Consider the following 18,745-nt stretch of genomic DNA (forward strand, 5'->3'; position numbering starts at 1 on the left):
AAAGAATCTGCCGACAATGCAGAAGACCCAGATTCAATCCCTGGGTCTGAACAATTGTGAAGATCTCTTGGAGAAGGGAATGGCCACAGTTCATGGGATCACAAAGAGTTGGACATGACTGAGTGACTAACACACACACAGACATAGAGGTTTCAAAGTGTCATCATATGCCCTGTTGAATACAGTTCTCAAAATGGCAAAGAAGTCTTCATTGGTGCAATGAGAAGGCTCAGAGAGGCTGCATGCCCACTTCAAGATCATGCAGCTGGGAAGCAAAAGAGAACTGGAGGCCAACTTTCCAGCATCATGTGTGGAGCCCTTTTCCACACTCTCCCCATATTCTCCATTCTCCATCCAGCCACACTGCACTGAAGTTTGTATCACCATTTGACCACACAGGTGTTCAGAACCCACTGACTCTTAAACAGACTCAGGTCAGTGTTTCCCGAAGTACACAATCAGAATCATTGAAGGCTTGCTGCAAATGACTTCATTCTCAGAGTGAAGTCCTAACAAACACCTTACACATACATATCTATGTTTCTGTCTGATTGTATTTCAAGATAAATCTGTAAAACTGTGTGTTGGTGCATTCATAGTCACGTCCAACTCTTTGCAACTCCATGGAGTGCAGTCCTCCAGGATCCTCTGTCCATGGAACTTTTCAGGCAAGAATAGTGGAGTGGGTTGTCATTTCCTACTCCAGGGGATCTCCCCAACCCAGGGATCGAACCCATATCTCTGATATCTCCTGCATTTACAAACGGGTTATTTACCACTACTGGGGCTGCTCAAAGGGATACTTTATTTAAGAGCCTATGACATGGAATGTCAAGTTTCCTTCTAGAACACTGTTTTTAATTATTTCCTTTCATCAGATATAAAACTGCCTGTTCATCCCACCTTTTGATAAGTAATGTTTGTTCATGTGTTTAATGACTTGGAATTTTCTTCTTTTATGAAGTGCATGTTCCTGTCTGTTCCAGTGTGTGTGTGTGTGGGGGGGGGCAGTGGTAACTTTATTACTGACTTAACTAGATCTTTCTCTTTTTAGCATTTTAAGCCTTTACATATCACATCCATGGCAAGAATTTTTCCTTTCTGGCATTCTTATTTGTTCATGTTTTGCTGCTATATTATGGTGTTTTGGTGAAGGAGGTCTTTTACTTTTATGAAATAAAATATGACATAACTTTTCATTGTATTTTTCTCCTTCAATGCTGTTCTTGTGAAGACAGTTCCCATATCAACACTTTTTTCCCCTAATGAAACAATTTAATAGAGAAGAAGAGAAACGATATTCACTTCCCTCCTTTGCAAATATTCCACTTCAAAATGACCAAAGAAATTTAAAAAGTAATTTAAAAATTGAAAACCACTCTGGACAACAGGTGACATCATAAATCAAGAACTTAAGAGGAATCATTGCATGATGTAGATCAATGGGCTTGGATTGAGGGACAAGCTGTAAGGTGTCAAAAGACCCAGCAGATTTAGTGCAAAGTTTTTGCTGGGGAGAAAATTGGTGGTGATTCTCTTCAATGAGGTCCTGGAAAATCAGTAAGTAAGGAACAGCAAGGGATGAAGCAGTCAGTGGAACAGGGAGAAAGACCCTAAAAAATGTCAGGAACTGCCCCGGGCTCAGAGCAAAAGGGCACTGACTGCAGCTTCAATCCCATGGTTCCCTTTTATGAAGACAATAGGAGGCTAAGGAAAAAGATGAAAAAAGAATCTAAAACAGAGTGGATATATGTATAACTGATTCACTTTGCTGTGCACTTGAAATTAACACAACACTGTAAATCATATAATTACTCTAATAAAAAAATTTTAATAAAATAATTAAGAAGAAAAAATTCTAGAATGCTTCCATCACCTCCAAAAGAAACCTTGTATTCTTCAGCTGTCTGCTTCTTACCCATCACCCTTCTCTCAGGTGTAATCAACCACTAATTTACTTCCTGTCTCTATAGATTTCCCTATCCTGGCCTTCCATATGAATGGAATAATATCACATGTGGTCTTTCGTGACTGGCTTCTTTCATGCTTTCAAGGTTCATCCATGTTGCAGCATGTACTAGAAATTCATTCCTTTTTATGGCTGAATAATGTTCTATTGTATGGATGTGCCACATTTTGTTTATCCATGCCCAAGTAACAGACATATAGATTATTTCCACCTTTGGGGCATTATGTGTGTGTTAGTTGCTCAGTCATGTCCGACTCTTTGCGACCCCATGGACTCTACCCCACCAGGCTCCTCTGTCCATGGGATTCTCCAGGCAAGAATACTGGAGTGGGTTGCCATGACCTCCAGGGGATCTTCCCGACCCAGGGATGGAACCATGGTCTCCCGCTTTGCAGGCAGATTCCTTATCGTTTGAACTCATAACGCTGCTATAAACATTCATGTACAAGTTTGTATGTGGACCTATGTTTTGATTTCTCTTGGGAGATACCTAGAGTGGAACTGCTGAGCCATTTGGTAACTCTGATTAGCCTTTTGAGGAAATGCTAGACTGTGTCCAAAATGGCTGCACCATTTTTCATTCCCATTGGCAGTATAGGAGTGTTCTGATTTCTTAACCTCCTTGCAAAGGCTTCTTCTTTTCTGAATTGTTTATTATCTGAATTGTTCCTAGAGGGTGTGAAGTGGTGGCCTTCATTTGCATTTCCCTGATGACTAATGATGTTCAGCATCTTGCTGTGTGCCTACTGGCCATTTGTGTATCTTCCTTGGAAAAATGCCTTCAGAATCTTTGCCTGCTTTTAATTGGGTCATTTTTCTTTTCATTATTTGGTTATCAGAGTTCTTTATATATTCTACATGTAAATGCCTTATCAGATATATAATTTACAAATATTTTCTACCACTGTGGAAGTATTTGTACTTTCTTGATAGTGTCACTGAGAGCACAAACATTTTTAATTTTGATTAAATTGAATTTATTTTTTTCTTCTGTTGCTTTTGGTGTCATATCTAAGAACTCTTTGCCAAATCTAAGGTTTGAAGATTTGCCTGTTTTCTTCTGAGCCTTTCGCAGTGTTAGCTCTTATATCTGTGTCATTCATCAATTTTGAGTTAAATTTTGCATACAGTGCGAGGTAAGGGTTCACCTCTTTGGCACATGGCTATCCTGGTGGCCCAGAACTATTCATTGAAGACATCTTTTTCCCGCTGATCTTGACATCTTTGTTGAAAATCAGTTGACCACAGACACATGAGTTTATTTCTGGAATCTCAATTCTATCCCATTGATCTATATGTCTATCTTTATTGCTTTGTAGTGAGCTTTGAAATTGGGACATGGAATCCTCCAAATCTGTTTTTGTTTTTCAAGATGGTTTTGGCTATTCTGGGTCCCATGCACTTTCACATGGATTTTTGAATCAATTTACATGAAGTTCTACAAAAGAAATCAGCTGGAATTCTGATAGAGGCTGTATTTAGTCTGTAGATCAAGTTGGGGACTATGCCATCTTAACAATATTAAGTCTTCCAATCCATGAGCATGGGTTGTTTTTTTTTTTTTTCTGATTATCTAGATCTTTAATTTCTTTCAACAATATTTGTAGTTTTCAGAGTACAAATTTTGAATTTTTGTTAAGTTTATTCCTAAAGATCATTTTCTATTTGATGCAATTATGAATGAAATTATTAACTTCATTTTCTGATTATTTATTGCAAGTATAAAAAAATGCAATCAATTTTTCTATATTGATCTTGCTGTGCAATCTATCTGATTTCATTTATTAGTTGTAGTAGTTTTTCAGTAGGAATATTTAATAAGATTTACTATATGCAAGATCATGTCATCTGTGCAGAGAGATACTGTAATTCCTCATTTCCAATCTCAGTTCAGTTCAGTTGCTCAGTCATGTCCAACTCATGAACCGCAGCACACCAGTCCTCCCTGTCCATTACCAACTCCCGGAGTCCACCCAAACCCATGTCCGTTGAGTCGGTGATGCCATCCAACCATCTCACCCTCTGTCCTTCTCCTTCCATCCCTTCTCCTCCTGCCCTCAATCTTTCCCAGCATCAGGGTCTTTTCAAATGAGTCAGCTCTTTGCATCAGGTGGCCAAAGATGTCTTTTAATCATTTTTCTTGACTAATCATCTTGGCTAAATTAAGCTTTCATTTTAGTTTTATTTTTTCTGTATTGCTTGAATGATTCACACTGGAAATTTTTTGCTTTTAATCAATAGATTCCAACAGAGTAGAGAAGCTATTTTTATTTGGAAAAATAATTCCATGTAATATATTTTAAAATTCATATCTTAACCTGCTGAAGAAATCCCAACAAATTCTAAACATTAGAAATTGACAATAAATGAAAGCAAGTTTAATTTTAAATCTAATGCACACCAAATCATACCAAAAAAGAAACTATAGATAAACCTCATTTATATTAATAAATACAACTACAAAAGCCTAAATAAAATATGACAAGTAATTTAAACCAGGAGTGTTAATATATTTTTTTACTTCTGTTTTTTGACTGTTCTAGGTCTTCATTGCGGTACATGTGCTGTTAGTGGTGCGTGGGCTTAGTTGCCCCTTGGCAGTATTTTTAAATATTAGAAAAGCATAGTGTCTCATGATAGGCACTGAAAAGTATCTGGTTAAAAATGCAACAGCTACACCTGATTTTTGAAACACTATTGGTAAAATACAAACAAAGGTAGTTGCTAATATATATATACACTGCTGCTTAAACCAGTTTATATTGGTCATTCTGCTTAAAACTTTTACACAGTATAAAATTTTTAAAATCTTAACAAGGCTAGCATGATCTGGGTACTTTTTACTGCACAACCTCATATACCTTTGTTCATTTTCAATGGCATTTTGGTTGACTGTCTTAGGCTTCCCAGATCATTTTATCAGTAAATAGTGATACATTTTTCTTTTCCCTTCCAATATTTTTACTTTTCCCCTTTGTCCAGTTGTATAATGTCCATTTGCTATAATGCATATACCTATTTCAAATATTATTTTCAAATTTATGCAATATCAAAATAGAGCATACTAAATCTTTAGGCATTTTAAGAATATTGTAAGATGACAGGGCTTAAAATAAGACATAGACATTATTTCCATAATATTGAATATGCCAGATTAGAAGTTGCTGGAATGATTAGGTTGCATAAAGATTTTCTACATTACGTTTTTTTCCTCTGGTATTACTTTGCTGCTTATGGGAAAAAATTTCTGAAATCAGCCTGAAGTATTTTTATTGTTAAGAAAATAGTTGATTTTGCTTATCTGAATGTCCTTAATCAAAGGCAATTAGTAAACACATGTTGGTGCTGATGTTGCAGACGGCTGGGGAAATGCATGGAGGCAACCAGAGTGGTTTCTCTGACTTCCTCCTCCTGGGGATCTCGGAGAGTCCTGAAGAGCAGCAGATCCTGTTTTGGATGTTCCTGTCCATGTATCTGGTCACAGTAATGGGAAACGCGCTCATCATCTTGGCCATCAGCTTTGATTCCCACCTGCACACTCCCATGTACTTATTCTTGGCCAACCTCTCCTTCACTGACCTCTTCTTCGTCACCAATACAATCCCCAAGACATTGGTGAACCTTCAGTCCCAGAACAAAGCCATCTCATATGGAGGGTGTCTGACCCAGCTCTACTTCCTGGTCTGCTTGGTGACCCTGGACAACCTCATCCTGGCCACGATGGCATATGACCGCTATGTGGCCATCTGCCGCCCTCTCCACTACATCGCAGCCATGAGCCCTGGGCTCTGCATTTTGCTCCTCACCTTGTGTTGGGCACTCTCTGTCCTGTACGGTCTCTTTCTCACCCTCCTCATGACAAAGGTGACCTTCTGTGGGTCCCGGAGAATCCACTACATCTTCTGTGAGATGTACGTCCTGCTGAGGCTCGCCTGTTCCAATACCCAGGTGATTCACACAGTGCAGATTACCACAGGTTGCTTCATCTTCTTCACCCCCTTAGGGATCATGGTCATGTCCTATGTCTGGATTGTCAGAGCCATCCTCCGAATACCCTCAGCCTCCAGCAAATACAAAGCTTTCTCCACCTGTGGCTCCCACTTGGCTGTGGTCTCCCTCTTCTATGGGACACTTGGTATGGTGTATCTGCAGCCCCTCAAAACCCACTCCATGAAGGACTCAGTAGCCACAGTGATGTATGCTGTGGTGACACCCATGATGAACCCTTTCATCTACAGCCTGAGGAACAAGGACATGCATGGGGCTCTGGGAAGACTCCTCTTAGGAAAAGCCTTCCAGAGATTGACAGGAAGGAAACTGAGGCACTGAAGTTGAGTCTGGGAATTTCCTCCATCATGTGCAAGGCATTATCCGGTATGAGATACAGAAGCTAATTAAGACACAGATCCAGCTCAGAATGAATCTGTTGCTTTATAGTAAAGAAAAGACATGCATGTGTAAACCAATGACCCTTAGACTTCACCAGCCTTGGCAATAAATAAGGGCACACTAAGACTAACAGAAGACGTTTGTAGGATCAAATCCTTCAACTTGTCAGACAAGACCACAGTCCAAGCCTCATCCAGATATATTCAATTATAGCCTAAGGAGGTCACTCATGCTAACACACATTCACTCAAATTTCTGAGCTCTGACCTTCTCTTAGAAGAATGACTTGCAAGCCATTTATAGACGATGATTTGTGTTACCCCTACTGCAGCTGTCATAGGCAAAACTGTCCCTTACCAGATACACTGCCAGGAAGGGTATGTGCAGCAGGGTACATGCAAAGAATTTAAGCAATCTGAAATAATGCGAGTGGTGGCAATGATGCCATCAAGACAGTATCACAGGCTGGGTTCTCCAGAAGCAGGTGCTGAGATGGAGTTTGGAGTACAAAATGTTTGTTAGGAATAGATATATGTGAAGGAACAAGGGAAGAAGCTTGATCAGGCAGAGGAGGAAGTCAAATTATAAGCAAGCCCACAAAGTGTTGACCAACCCAGTACAGAGATCTGGAGTGAACACTGACCATCAGAGTTGTCTCCCAGCGAGCCAAAATGGACAGGCTTTATAACCACCAGGTGTGGATTACCCTGGGAAAGACGCAGCTGCAGACAAGGAGGGTACGTGCAGCTGAAGAAAACCCTCGAGGAGCTGACAGCTAGAGGCTCTCTGCTGACTGCTGCATTCTCCACAGCTAGACAGCAAGCCTGTCACTGAAGGGGGATCTGGGAAGCACAGCTCCATTTTTTCAATGCAGAAGCATTGTCTTCGAGGGCCACCGATAGCTAGCTAGTAAGCTAAGATTTCATTCTGTATACATAAATGCCTCTTTGCATAAATTGTTGTGAAGGACATTCAGGTAACTTAGAAGTTCCCTCTGGATAGGGAAATAGGGACATCAGAGTAAGAAAGAAACTTTTCACTAATTATTCATTTCTGCAGCTTTTATTTTTTATGTTTGTTACTTTAAAAATAAAAAAAAAATACTGTCAAGAGTAAAATGAAAAATAAGTCTGTACCCTTCCTTCCACATCCCCATATCTGCTTTGATATCCAAAGAGTAACCCACAGTTAATCCTTTCCTCCACAGATTTTTCTGGCCCAACTATTTGTCTACATCTACACAGGAACAAACTACTTAAAATTACCTAGACACTGACTCTGTGTTATCTTCGTAGTTCAAAGTTCAGAGCAATAGGAGAGGGATCCAGATGGGTAGTGACCAATGCTGCTGGAGTGGTTTTTGCCAGGTTGCCAGTGTAGCAGTGCCCACTACAATAAGCATCTTACCTCCTGACCCAAGCCCACATGATTAGACCACTAACTCTGTGAAAGTGAAAGTCGTTCAGTCGTGTCCGACTCTGCGACCCCATGGACTATAGAGTCCATGGAATTCTCTAGGCCAGAATACTGGAGTGGGTAGCCTTTCCATTCTCCAGGGGATCTTCCCAACGCAGGGATCAAACCCAGATCTCTCACATTGTAGGCAGATTCTTTACCAGCCAAGACACAAGGGAAGCCCAAGAATACTGGAGTGGGGAGCCCATCCCTTATCCAGTGGATCTTCCCAACCCAGGAATCAAACCAGGGTCTCCTGCATTGCAGGTGAATTCTTTACCAACTGAGCTATCAGAGAAGCCATAGTATCAGAGCCAGACTGGCTTGCATTTTCCATATTCAATTTTATTGTTTAGCAAGGATCCTCCCAGGTCCTATTCTAGTATACTCCTTCAGCCTTTTATCTACAAATGTCTATTCAGCAGCACCAAGCCCTGGGCTGCAGAGAGCTGGGGAGCCAGTTTTTCTCTGAAAACCATGTATGTGTTTGTGTGTGTGTTGGAGGAGGGTGGGACAGCACCATAATTTTTCTACTACCCACTATAGGCATCCCGCCTTGGGCCTACAAGTTTTCCAAGGACTAATAATATGACTGAATCCTAATATATATATATATATATATATATATATATATATATATATATATATATAATGTATTATTGACTCCAAAATACTAAAACTTCAAAGTTAAAATTACTAAGTGTTTTTTTCAATGTCTACAAATACAAATGTCTAAAGGGCCCTCAAAGGTATGACGCTCCCACTGGGAGATCCCAGCTGAAGGGAATACCTCCTGCCCAGCTCTGGTAGGAAAGGGTAAAAGCTGTCTACAGTGATCTCCTTCCCCATTCAGGACTCTACCCCAGACTCCAGATCTGTAGCTCAAGCAAGACATCCCTTCCCCCGCTCCAGCTGTTTTCTACAGGGTTGGCACTGCTGAGCCCCCCAAATCCACCCCGGTTACAGCTGTCTCCCGAAGCTCATCCAGCCCTGTGTGCCGCGGGTCTAAGGCAAACAACGCTAAAGAGAGATGACAGCCACTCGAAGAGCATCGGCTCCGCTACGGAAGCCCGCTAAAGCGCCAAGGAGAACCTCGGCCACCCCAAAGCGAGAGCCGCCGGAGTAAGGCAGCAGACACTGGGAAGTCTTGAGAGGAGGGGTTGAGCCTCCTGTTTGAGAGCCCAGTGAGAGGCCCTGATTGATTGGTCCCGGTAAACCCGGACTTCTGGCTCTCTCCTACAACCTTTTCAAACCCTCAGAAGGGGCTGTCCAAAGACTTACCGGCCGACAGCCAATGAGGAGGTCAGAAAAGCGGGACTCCCGCAGAACCAGCTAATGAAAAGCCGGGAAAAGTCGGCGCTCTAATTATTCTTTCCCAACCGCCGCGGAGCGATGCTTGCTGTTTCCGCTGGTTGCGCGCGCCCTCCAGTGGCGCCTGGGCAGAGATCTCCAGCGTCATTACTGTTGTTGAGTCGCTCAGTCGTGTCCGACTCTTTGCCACCCCATGGACTGCAGCACGCCAGGCTTCCCTGTCCTTCACCATCTCCCGGAGCTTGCTCAAACTCATGTCCATTGAGTCGGTGATGCCATCCAACCATCTCATCCTCTGTCGTCCCCTTCTGCCTTCCATCTTTCCCAACATCAGGGACTTTTCTAATGAGCCGTCACTTCGCCATCAGGTGGCCAAAGTATTGGGGCTTCAGCATCAGTCCTTTCAATGAATATTCAGGGATGATTTCCTTTAGGATTGACTGGTTTAATCTCCTGGCGCTAAAGTCTTCTCCAACACTACAGTTCAAAATTATCAATTCTTCAGCATTCAGCCTTATTTACCATCCAACTTTCACATCCGTACATGACTACTAGAAAAACCATAGCTTTGACTATATGGACCCTTGTTAGCAAAGTAATGTCTCTATAAGTGTCATTATAGAAACTTAAATCTAGTTCACCATCTTTGTGGTGGTGGTCGTGGTCGTGTTCGTGGTCGTGGTCGTGGTGGTGTCGTCACTAAACCACGTTCGATTCTTGCATAGTGTTAGGTCAAGTCAAAAGAAAGGATGTCTCTGCCAACCCTCCTGGTCCACTGGGGAGCAAAACAGTCCTGGATCCTTTAACCCTTCCTTAAACTAAGCAATGGGCTTCCCAAGTGGTGCTGGTGGTAAATAACCTGGCTGCCCATGCAGGAGACAGAGGAGACCCAGGTTTGCTCCCTGGATCAGGAAGATCCCCCGGAGGAGGGCATGCAACCCATTCCAGTATTCTTGCCTGGAGAGTTCCACAGACAGAAGAGCCTGGCAGGCTACAGGTCATAGGGTTGCAAACAGTCTGACACAAGTAGTACACGAACTTAGCACACATGCAAACTAAGTAATTCTTTCCTACCAGCACCAAGCACCCATTCCCACTGCCCCGGTTCTGTCTTTTGTCAAGGAATTTGATGCAAAGTTTCTAAATGAAATACGAGCAGATTAAGTCTAGAATTACATTTTTTAAACAACATGCAATGACAACAATCAGATAGTTAAATGAACAAAGGCCTTGGATAAAATTTAACATCGATCACTGAGTTTAAAAATAAAAAATTCTCAGTAAACTAGGGATTCAAAGAAACCTTAATTAATAAAGACTTAGAAGACCACAGTGAATCACAAACTGTATGATACTCCAGAAGCATTCCTGCTAAAGTCTACATGGATATTAATACCCCTACTGTCATCAATTTCGTTTAACGTTTTAGAAGAGCCTGACCAAGCTATAAGACTTTAGACAGGGCAGGGCAGCTAAGTGGAAAGAAAAAAGAAACTATGATTAATTAGGTCAGGTAAAAGGATTTATACTTGAAAAACCAGAAAAATCCACTAAAAACTAAAGAATTCAGTAAGGTAACTGGAAGAAAGGCATATATGTGTATAGAATGTGTTGTGTTTGAGTATACGGGAGAAAAAGAAGAAAAGAGGTAAAAGTAAAGATTTGACCTGTTAAGACCTCTGTAAACACTTTTAAGCTTCCCTGATGGTTCAGAGGTAAAGAATAGGCCAGCCAAGGCAGGAGACACAGGTTTGAATTCCTGGGTTGGGAAGATGCCCTGCAGAAGGAAATGGCTACCCACCGCCCTATTCTTGCCTGGGAAACTCCAGGGACAGAAGAGCCTGGCAGGCTACTGTCCATGGGGTCACAAAAGAATCCAGCACAACTTATCGACTAAACGACAACAGGAACAACACACTTTTAAGGTTCCAGCAGGTGGGTGCAGAGATCTACTTCTCTAGCAGTCACTCAAGATAACCGTCATGGTTTCCCCGAGTATTAAACCTGCACCTACCAGTCTGGAGCGGTCTGCCTGTTACTTCCGTCTCTCCCCGTGCTCCATGTAGACACTGCCAGTTTCACACTTCACGGGAAACTCCTGAGGTGACGGAGCAGCAGGTGTAGGAAGAGGGTGCTGCTGGGAGAAGCCAATGGGTGCTCCGGGCCGTGGCACATCGCGGGCCCATGCACTGGAGAAACTGCGGGCAAGGCCTGGATCCGCTGCCGAGACAGCAGCCGGCGCTCGGGCAGCCAAACCTGGAGCCGACGCATGCGCACCAAGTGTTTGCCCAGTGAGGCCTGAGGGCTTGTCGATCACGCATAGGAGAACCGGAAAGAGCCAGGCTTTGGCTTCAGAAATGCACAGCACACTGAGAGGAGAGATTCAGGATGGCCACCTCACTCTTTCAAACAGAGGCACCGAGCTCTGTGATGAAACTGGCCCGATGGCCGATTCCCCCACCTCACAAAGAGAGACCGCATTCTGAGAAGAAACACCAGACTGCCAACACTCTACCTCAGAAAGCTTTTCTGAGGAGAAATCTGGAATAGCTGGCCTTCTCTTTTGTTGTTCTTGTCAGTTCTTTTGCTTTTCTCATGTGTAGTTTTTTAATAGGAGAAAGAGGGGAGAAAACAGCTTCTAGGAAAAAGGAGTGCTGCATGTTGACATAATCTGTATCATAGTTATTGGAATAGCTGGCCTTCTAATTTGAAAAGGATAAAGAGCTCTGTGACAGAAAGAAAGATGTCCAGCTCTCTGAGTCAGCCAGAGAGACTACTCTCTCTGAGGTGAAAACCTGAGGCTCAGCCCTGCCCCTTGAATAGACAGACATCCCATCAGAGGAGATATGCTTGTTGGTTGGTATTGTTAATCAAACAGAGAGTCCTTCAGGAAGAAAAAAGCCTCATGGTCAACCTTCCAGCTGACACAGAAACACAGCTCTCTGAGGAGAAAGGCAGGAGGCTCAGAACTACCATTCAGTTAGAGACAGCCCTCTAGAAGGTGAAGGGCTGGCCAGCAAGACTGCTTTAGGCAGAGATAGGTCTCTATGAAGTGAAATTCAGGAGAGTCTGCAGGTTTTTTCAAGCAGAGAGACAGACCTCTCTGAGGAGATAATGCCCAATGATTGGTCCTCCACCTCAGACAGACCATACTCTGAGGAGAAATGCCAGATTGCCAGCACTCTGCCTCAGAAAAGGAAACAGCTTTTTCTGAGGAGAAAAGACAGATGTCTAGCTCCTTTATTTGTACAGGGAGACAGCTCTCTCTGGGGTGAAGTGCCAGAGGCTCAGCCCTCCCCCCTCCACAGCTTGGCAGCACTGATAGAGGAGAAATGCTTGATGGTCGATTTTCTTTAGAAAACCACAAAAATAGGAGAAACATTCAATAGGCAGCCTTCAGGCTCACATGGAGAAATAGCTCTCTGAGGGAAAAGGCAGGAGCCTGGGACCTACCATCTAGTCAGAGACAGTGTTCTAGGACATTAAGAGCTGGAGAGCCAGGCTTCTTCAGACAGACACAAGGCGCTCTGAAGCAATTTCTAGATGCCAGCTCCTTTTTCAAATAGAGCTCTCAGAGGAGAAGTGCCTGATTGCCAATTCTCCCCTCTGACAGGGATTCTCTGAGGAAAATGGCCAGAATTCCAGTTCTCTACTTCAAGCAGTTAGCTCCTTATGAAGAGAAACCGCAAATGGCCTGGAGCTAGTGCGTGTGCCTGTGCTGCAAGGGTTTTCCAAGTGAGGTCTAAGAGCTTGCCAAGCCTGCGCAAGAAGATAGTGAAGGACAGCGAAGCCCAGCCTGCTGCCATCCATGGGATCGCAGAGTCCAACATGACTTAGCCACTGAACAACAAAACCTGCACAGGTCTACCAGAAACAAAACTCCTTTACCTTTTGCAGTGCCTCTCTTGCACCCTCTACTGACAAAGCCTAACATCGTGCCAGCTGACGAAACAATTCATGGACCCAAATCCATAACCCTAGATGCAAGACAGAAAAAGAGTCACAGATGTATAGAGCAGACTTTTGGACTCTGTGGGAGAAGGCAAGGGTGGGATGATCTGAGAGAATAGCATTGAAACATGTACATTATCAAGTGTGAAACAGATCACCAGTCCAGGTTGGATGCATGAGACAAGTGCTCAGGGCTGGTGCACTAGGTTGACCCAGAGGGATTGGGTGGGGAGGGAGGTGGGAGGGGGGATTGGGATGGGGAACACATGTAAATCCATGGCTGATTTATATCAATGTATGACAAAAACCACTACAATATTGTGAAGTAATTAGCCTCCAACTAATATAAATAAATGAAAAAAACAAAAAATAAAAAAAAATTAAAAAATTTTTAAAAGGTCTAGGCAGTGAAGACAAAATGGTGCTGACACCAGCTTAGCTGGTCTTCAGAGAGAGAATAAACCAAGCAAAAAACCTTCAATATTCATAAGGAAGTGACACAACACAACAAAGAGAAAAGAAATACAGAGAAATGCAGAAAGAAGTGAGAGATAGGCATAAGGCCTGATGACCTTTGTTGTCTTACTATTGGCCTAGTTGTATCCCCTTCGTTTTGAATCTAGGAGAAACCCTGTCCCTTTTTTCCCCTCATTTTTTAATGAAGTATAGTTGATTTACCATATTGCATTAATTTCAGATTGCACAGCAAATTGATTCAGTTTTGTCTTTCAGATATTTTTTGTTATAGGTTATTATAAGATACTGAATGTAGTTCCCTGTGCTATAGATTAAGCTCTGTTGTTCATCAATTTTTTGTATAGACCCCTCTCTCTTTTTAATAAATGCCTCCTTTTTTGTCAGTTTAAACCAGTTTGAACTGCTTCATGTTCTGCAACCTAGTCATCCTAGTGTACATGGGCTAGCATTAGTCACTGAATTAAAATCTTAGATAATAATTTTATCATTGCTGAATCCTTGTAATAGATTCCAGTTGTTTATATCTGCTGGAAATGTATCCTTTCTATATTTTTGGAAGCTCTCTTCCTTGGTAGAAAATTCTACGGCATTCCCTGCAGGTCCAGGGAACTCAGTGCTTTCACTGACTTGGGTCTAGGTTCAATCCCTGGTCAGGGAACTAAGATTTCCTCAAGCCATGAGGCACAACCAAAAAAAGAAAGAAAAAAAAAAAAAGATCTATGATTAAACAAGTTAAAATCCTTTCCCATTACATATACTACTATACTAGGTTTCATAGATGGATTTCATCTAGGCTTTGCTGTTCGTTTTCCCTGAACTTTCCCTCAAATTCCTTATTAGTGATAAATTCTTGTAAAACCCACCAACTGATACTTTAGAGCAAGGCTATGAAGACTTCATTGTTAGTCTTATATATATATATTTAATGTTAATATAATGTTTGAAAGGTGATTAGTAAAATTTATCTGATCCAATACTTTGAGCACAGTTTCTCCCATCTTTCTCATAAAGTGTCTGCATTTTTCTGTAACACAATCTAACTTACATCTGTCTAATCATTTGTTTGTCTTCGTGTGGGGTCATTTATGTGCCAGTTTGTTTCTGCTAGTTCTTTTATGGGGCTGTTTTGTGTTATTATTCCCCTTGATGGAGTCAATTCATCAGCCACATCCTTTCATTTACCTACTGTAGTTACTAGATTACTTTGCCTCTAACATCATTAGTGACAGGGAACATGTCACCCAGGGGTGCTATCTTCAGCTCTTTCCAGCAGCTGATTTGTTCCTAGATTGCCAGTGGGTTTCCAAAGTCTCCCATCACATCTTTCATCTGATAATTCGGCTTGGTTTGGAGAAAGAGGCTCTAGCTGTGTTTTAATTTTTAATTTTAATTTAATTTTTAATCCTCAGGATCTGATTTTTTTATTTCTTTTCACCAAGTCCTTTCTCTCTGCTTCAAGCATGACCTCATCTTTTCTCCCAGTCTTATTACAGGAGGCCCTGGTCATTCATGCAGTCATAATGCATTTTCATCTTAAACTATTCCTTACAAGCTTCATGTTTTATTTATATTTCTCTATTCTCTTCTCTCTAAGCGATTTCCTTTCATTTTCCTGTAAGAGCTTGTGTCTTGCTGGGACAGACATTTCTCCCATATTTGTGATAATGATAATAATAGTCCCCTTAGGTGGGGGACTGGCATCTCTCAAACTCCCCACACCCTCACTGTTCCCCATCCATTTCCCACTGAGACTATTGTAATAGAAAAGGGATGTATATAGAGACTACAAACCAGATCAGTGCATCAGAATCCTTCACAAGCTCATTAAAAATGCAGATTCCTGGGACCCAGTCAAATTCGAACCTCTGAAATGGTGCCTGATATCTGCATTTTTAACAGTCTCTCCAGGTGATTTTTATGCACTCTAAAACTAAAATGCTTGAGAAGCCATCCCTGGATGGGAGCAGTTTTCTGTTCTGAGGGTAGAGGGAGCTGGTCTGAAGCAGGGATGACCTGATGCTCCCAACAGGTATTATCTCTGTCTGAAGAAATGAAGTCTGGTGGCCCCCTTCAGCCGATCACTGCCTTTAGGTGTCATAACTACTTCTCAGAGTTCCTCCCTGGAACTTAACTCTGGTTCCTACAAATAGTATCTGTCATGGGAGCACAGAGATTTGAATGAGCCAAAACAGTGATCTGCCAAATCTGCATTTCAAATTCAGAGAACCACTGGATCACTGGAGCCAACTATGGAACACCACCAGGCTGGCAGAAGGATACCATTTCATTAGAACCAGCAATAAAAGCAACACTCCACCTCATTCACCAGGCAGTAGAAGAGGGGGATTGGCTCCATGAAAGAAGAGCATTTGGCTTGTTTCTGTTTATTCCTACAAGATTGAGGGTCCTCCAAACACATCCCACAGTGAGTCATATATGATGATTGTCTTAACATTGCCAAAACCACTTGTCACGGCTAGTGTCTGGAGAAAGGAGAAGGTAGATGCAGGGTGAAGAGAAAGAGTGCTAGGATGTGACATAGAGCAGCAGATATTGCTACCTGCAAGGGTGGTGAGGATAAGGGGACATCCTGAGAGCTGAGTGGACACCAAGGAAGTAGCCAAACTTGAAATTCTTACACTATTAAGCAAAGACTGTATGCGTGTAGATTTCTCTCATAACAAGGGAATTTATAACAAATCAGCAGCATCTGAAAACCTGCCAAGCACAAGGAGCCAACAGAGGGTTTATATCAGACAGAGAGGCAAAAAGAACCAAGAGAAAGGAGGCTTTAACCACCCCCTACATTGCTGTGGGCCCGGTGGCTCAGTGATAAAGAATCTGCCTGCAATGGAAGAGCTGCAGGGAGATGGTGACAGTGCCTAGGGCTCTGCAATAGCCTTGCTTAGAATTTTCTTAGAAATGAACTGGCAGGGGGGATCGGGATGGGGAATACGTGTAACTCTATGGCTGATTCATGTCAAGGTATGACAAAACCCACTGAAATACTGTGAAGTGATTAGCCTCCAACAAATAAAAAAAATTTAAAAAAAAAAAAAGAAAAGAAATGAACTGGCATCAAAGATGCCTCCATGCCATGCTGCTTCCTCCCATCTCTTCTTCACTCATGGTCAGATCCGCGTGGCAGTCTGACAATTCTTCAGCTTTCTTCAGCTCCCTCCCCATTTTCTCTCACAGGTCTTTCTTCTAATAAATGTCTTCTTCGTGTCTTGGTGTCTGCTTCTCAAAGTACCACAACTAACACTGTACTCACTCGGGAGCAGTCTCAAAATCAGAGGTCTCTTCTGCCTCCCTCTTCTCCCTACTAACACTGGTGTGGATGTGCAGAGGAGAGGCTAGGTTGGGGGGCAGAGGAGGACAAGTTAGCCACCTGTCAGGGAAAAACTGCCCCAGAGTTCAAAAGGCAAGGAAGAGTTTATTTGAGGATTTAAGGCTATTGCAATCAGGGAGAGAGACTGAACTCAACTCCAAATACAACAGGGACAAATGGGGATTTCTAGCCAATGGCCGGGTGAGGAATTGGATGGAAAATTATCAAGAGGAACTTGGTTAGGTATCAAAGGTGAGGGAAGAGCAACTTGATTGGCTATTGAGAATGAAGCTGGGGGGTGGGGGGTGGGTGCCAGTGGTCAGAGGGATGTTTCTTGACTAATACACCTACAGGTTAGATACAGCCTATGGGAAAATGGATTCAATCTCTGATGTACTGAAAGATGCGCAGGACTGGGGCCCTAGGCAAAGAAGTCTGAACACTGATGGACACAAAATATCTTATTTATTGTCAATTTCTGCAAAGACACATTTAAGCAACAAAATATACATTTGTCAACCTTTTAGAATTCATTTTATACATTAACAAATACAATGTGCTACCATAGCAATAAATTAAATGTACACTATTTACATTACATAGGCAGGTGGGGGTGGGGGTGGGGGTGGGGGTCTACAAATCACCTCCTCTGAAAGAGGAAAGAAAGAAAAGTCATCATCACATGGATCATCATCTCCAAGCTACACTTTGCAGGTTCTAGCACACAGAGGAATCTCTTCACACGTAAACAGCGGCACTCCCCAGGCTGGAGTGTGGAAGGGCAACGCCCGGGAGAGGGGAGAGTGGACACACATGCTAAGGAGCAGGAAGCGGGGGATTAACCCTTCCAAGTAGAAATGTCACAAAATCAGAAACGATGGCATTTAAATTCCAGTCTTCCAGCCACACACTCTCTCCCTGGGACTGATAAGGACAGGACAGTGCCCTTGCCTCCCAATAGGGTCTCACTAGGCAGGACTCCACTGTCCTTGGCCTTAGTGGGGGGTTCCTCCTTTCTCCCAAAGAGGCACAGGGCCCTGCTGAAAGGAGGGAGCTGTGGGGTTGGGGTAGGTAAGGAACTGGCGATAAAACAGCCATCAGAGCAGAACAGAATGCCCCAGTCGGGGCCCCCAGGCGGTAGGAACAGCCCTGGCAAGCTGCTGACACCCTGCTCTGAGAGAGCCACGGGGCCCCTGCCAGCCACTGGCAGCCACGAGATCTGTTTGAACCTCGACCGTCCCCCCACAACAGACCTGTCTCTGTTGACTAAGAATGAATGAAGGTAGTGTTTGAGTTGGCACCTTAAACGTCAGGGTAAGAACATGAAACGGGCTATCATCCCTTGAGCTGAGGTTCTTATTGACTACCTTTGTTTAATGATCAGGGAGAGTTCAAAGAGTTTCCTTTTATCCCTTTTCTCCTTAACTAAAAAAAAAAAAAAAGGAAAGTGAGGTTTGGTTAACTGCATCTTGGCCCAGGCCTATGCCCTCATTACAGATAGGGACTGAAGAACTAATGTCACTGAGGAACAGTCCCCTGAAATCTCTTTCCCCCCTTGTTTTCTTTGCACGAGCTGCAGCCAATCCCCAGGACCCTCACTGAAAAAATCCCAAAGAACATCCCTCCTGCTGAAAAGAACAGAGTGAGACTGAGACCCACCAGCCCTTGTGGCTGATACCTCCCAACCAGTGCCGAGAAACTGGCTCACTGGCTTCCTCAGATCCCACGGCCCCGGTAAATCCAGTCTCTTGTTCCACCAACCACATAGGTAGTGCCGAAGAAAGGGCTCTGGGTTGTGGATTCTCATCCCAGTTTTGCCACCAGCTGGCTATGTGACCTCAAGCAAGCTGTTTCCCTTCACT

The 18,745-nt window shown here is 43.0% G+C and overlaps 1 protein-coding gene across 1 annotated transcript; it reads left to right on the forward strand.

The window, feature by feature from the left end:
• Positions 1 to 5,293: 5,293 nt before the first annotated feature.
• LOC136150173 (olfactory receptor 1D2-like) lies at positions 5,294 to 6,298 on the forward strand. The gene has a single exon (XM_065910928.1). The coding sequence runs from the start codon at positions 5,306 to 5,308 to the stop codon at positions 6,296 to 6,298; it is 993 nt and encodes a 330-aa protein (XP_065767000.1). The 5' UTR covers positions 5,294 to 5,305.
• The last annotated feature ends 12,447 nt before the right edge of the window (positions 6,299 to 18,745 follow it).

The sequence above is a fragment of the Muntiacus reevesi genome, chromosome 18, assembly GCF_963930625.1.
Source record: "Muntiacus reevesi chromosome 18, mMunRee1.1, whole genome shotgun sequence".
NCBI classification, from domain to species: domain Eukaryota; kingdom Metazoa; phylum Chordata; class Mammalia; order Artiodactyla; family Cervidae; genus Muntiacus; species Muntiacus reevesi.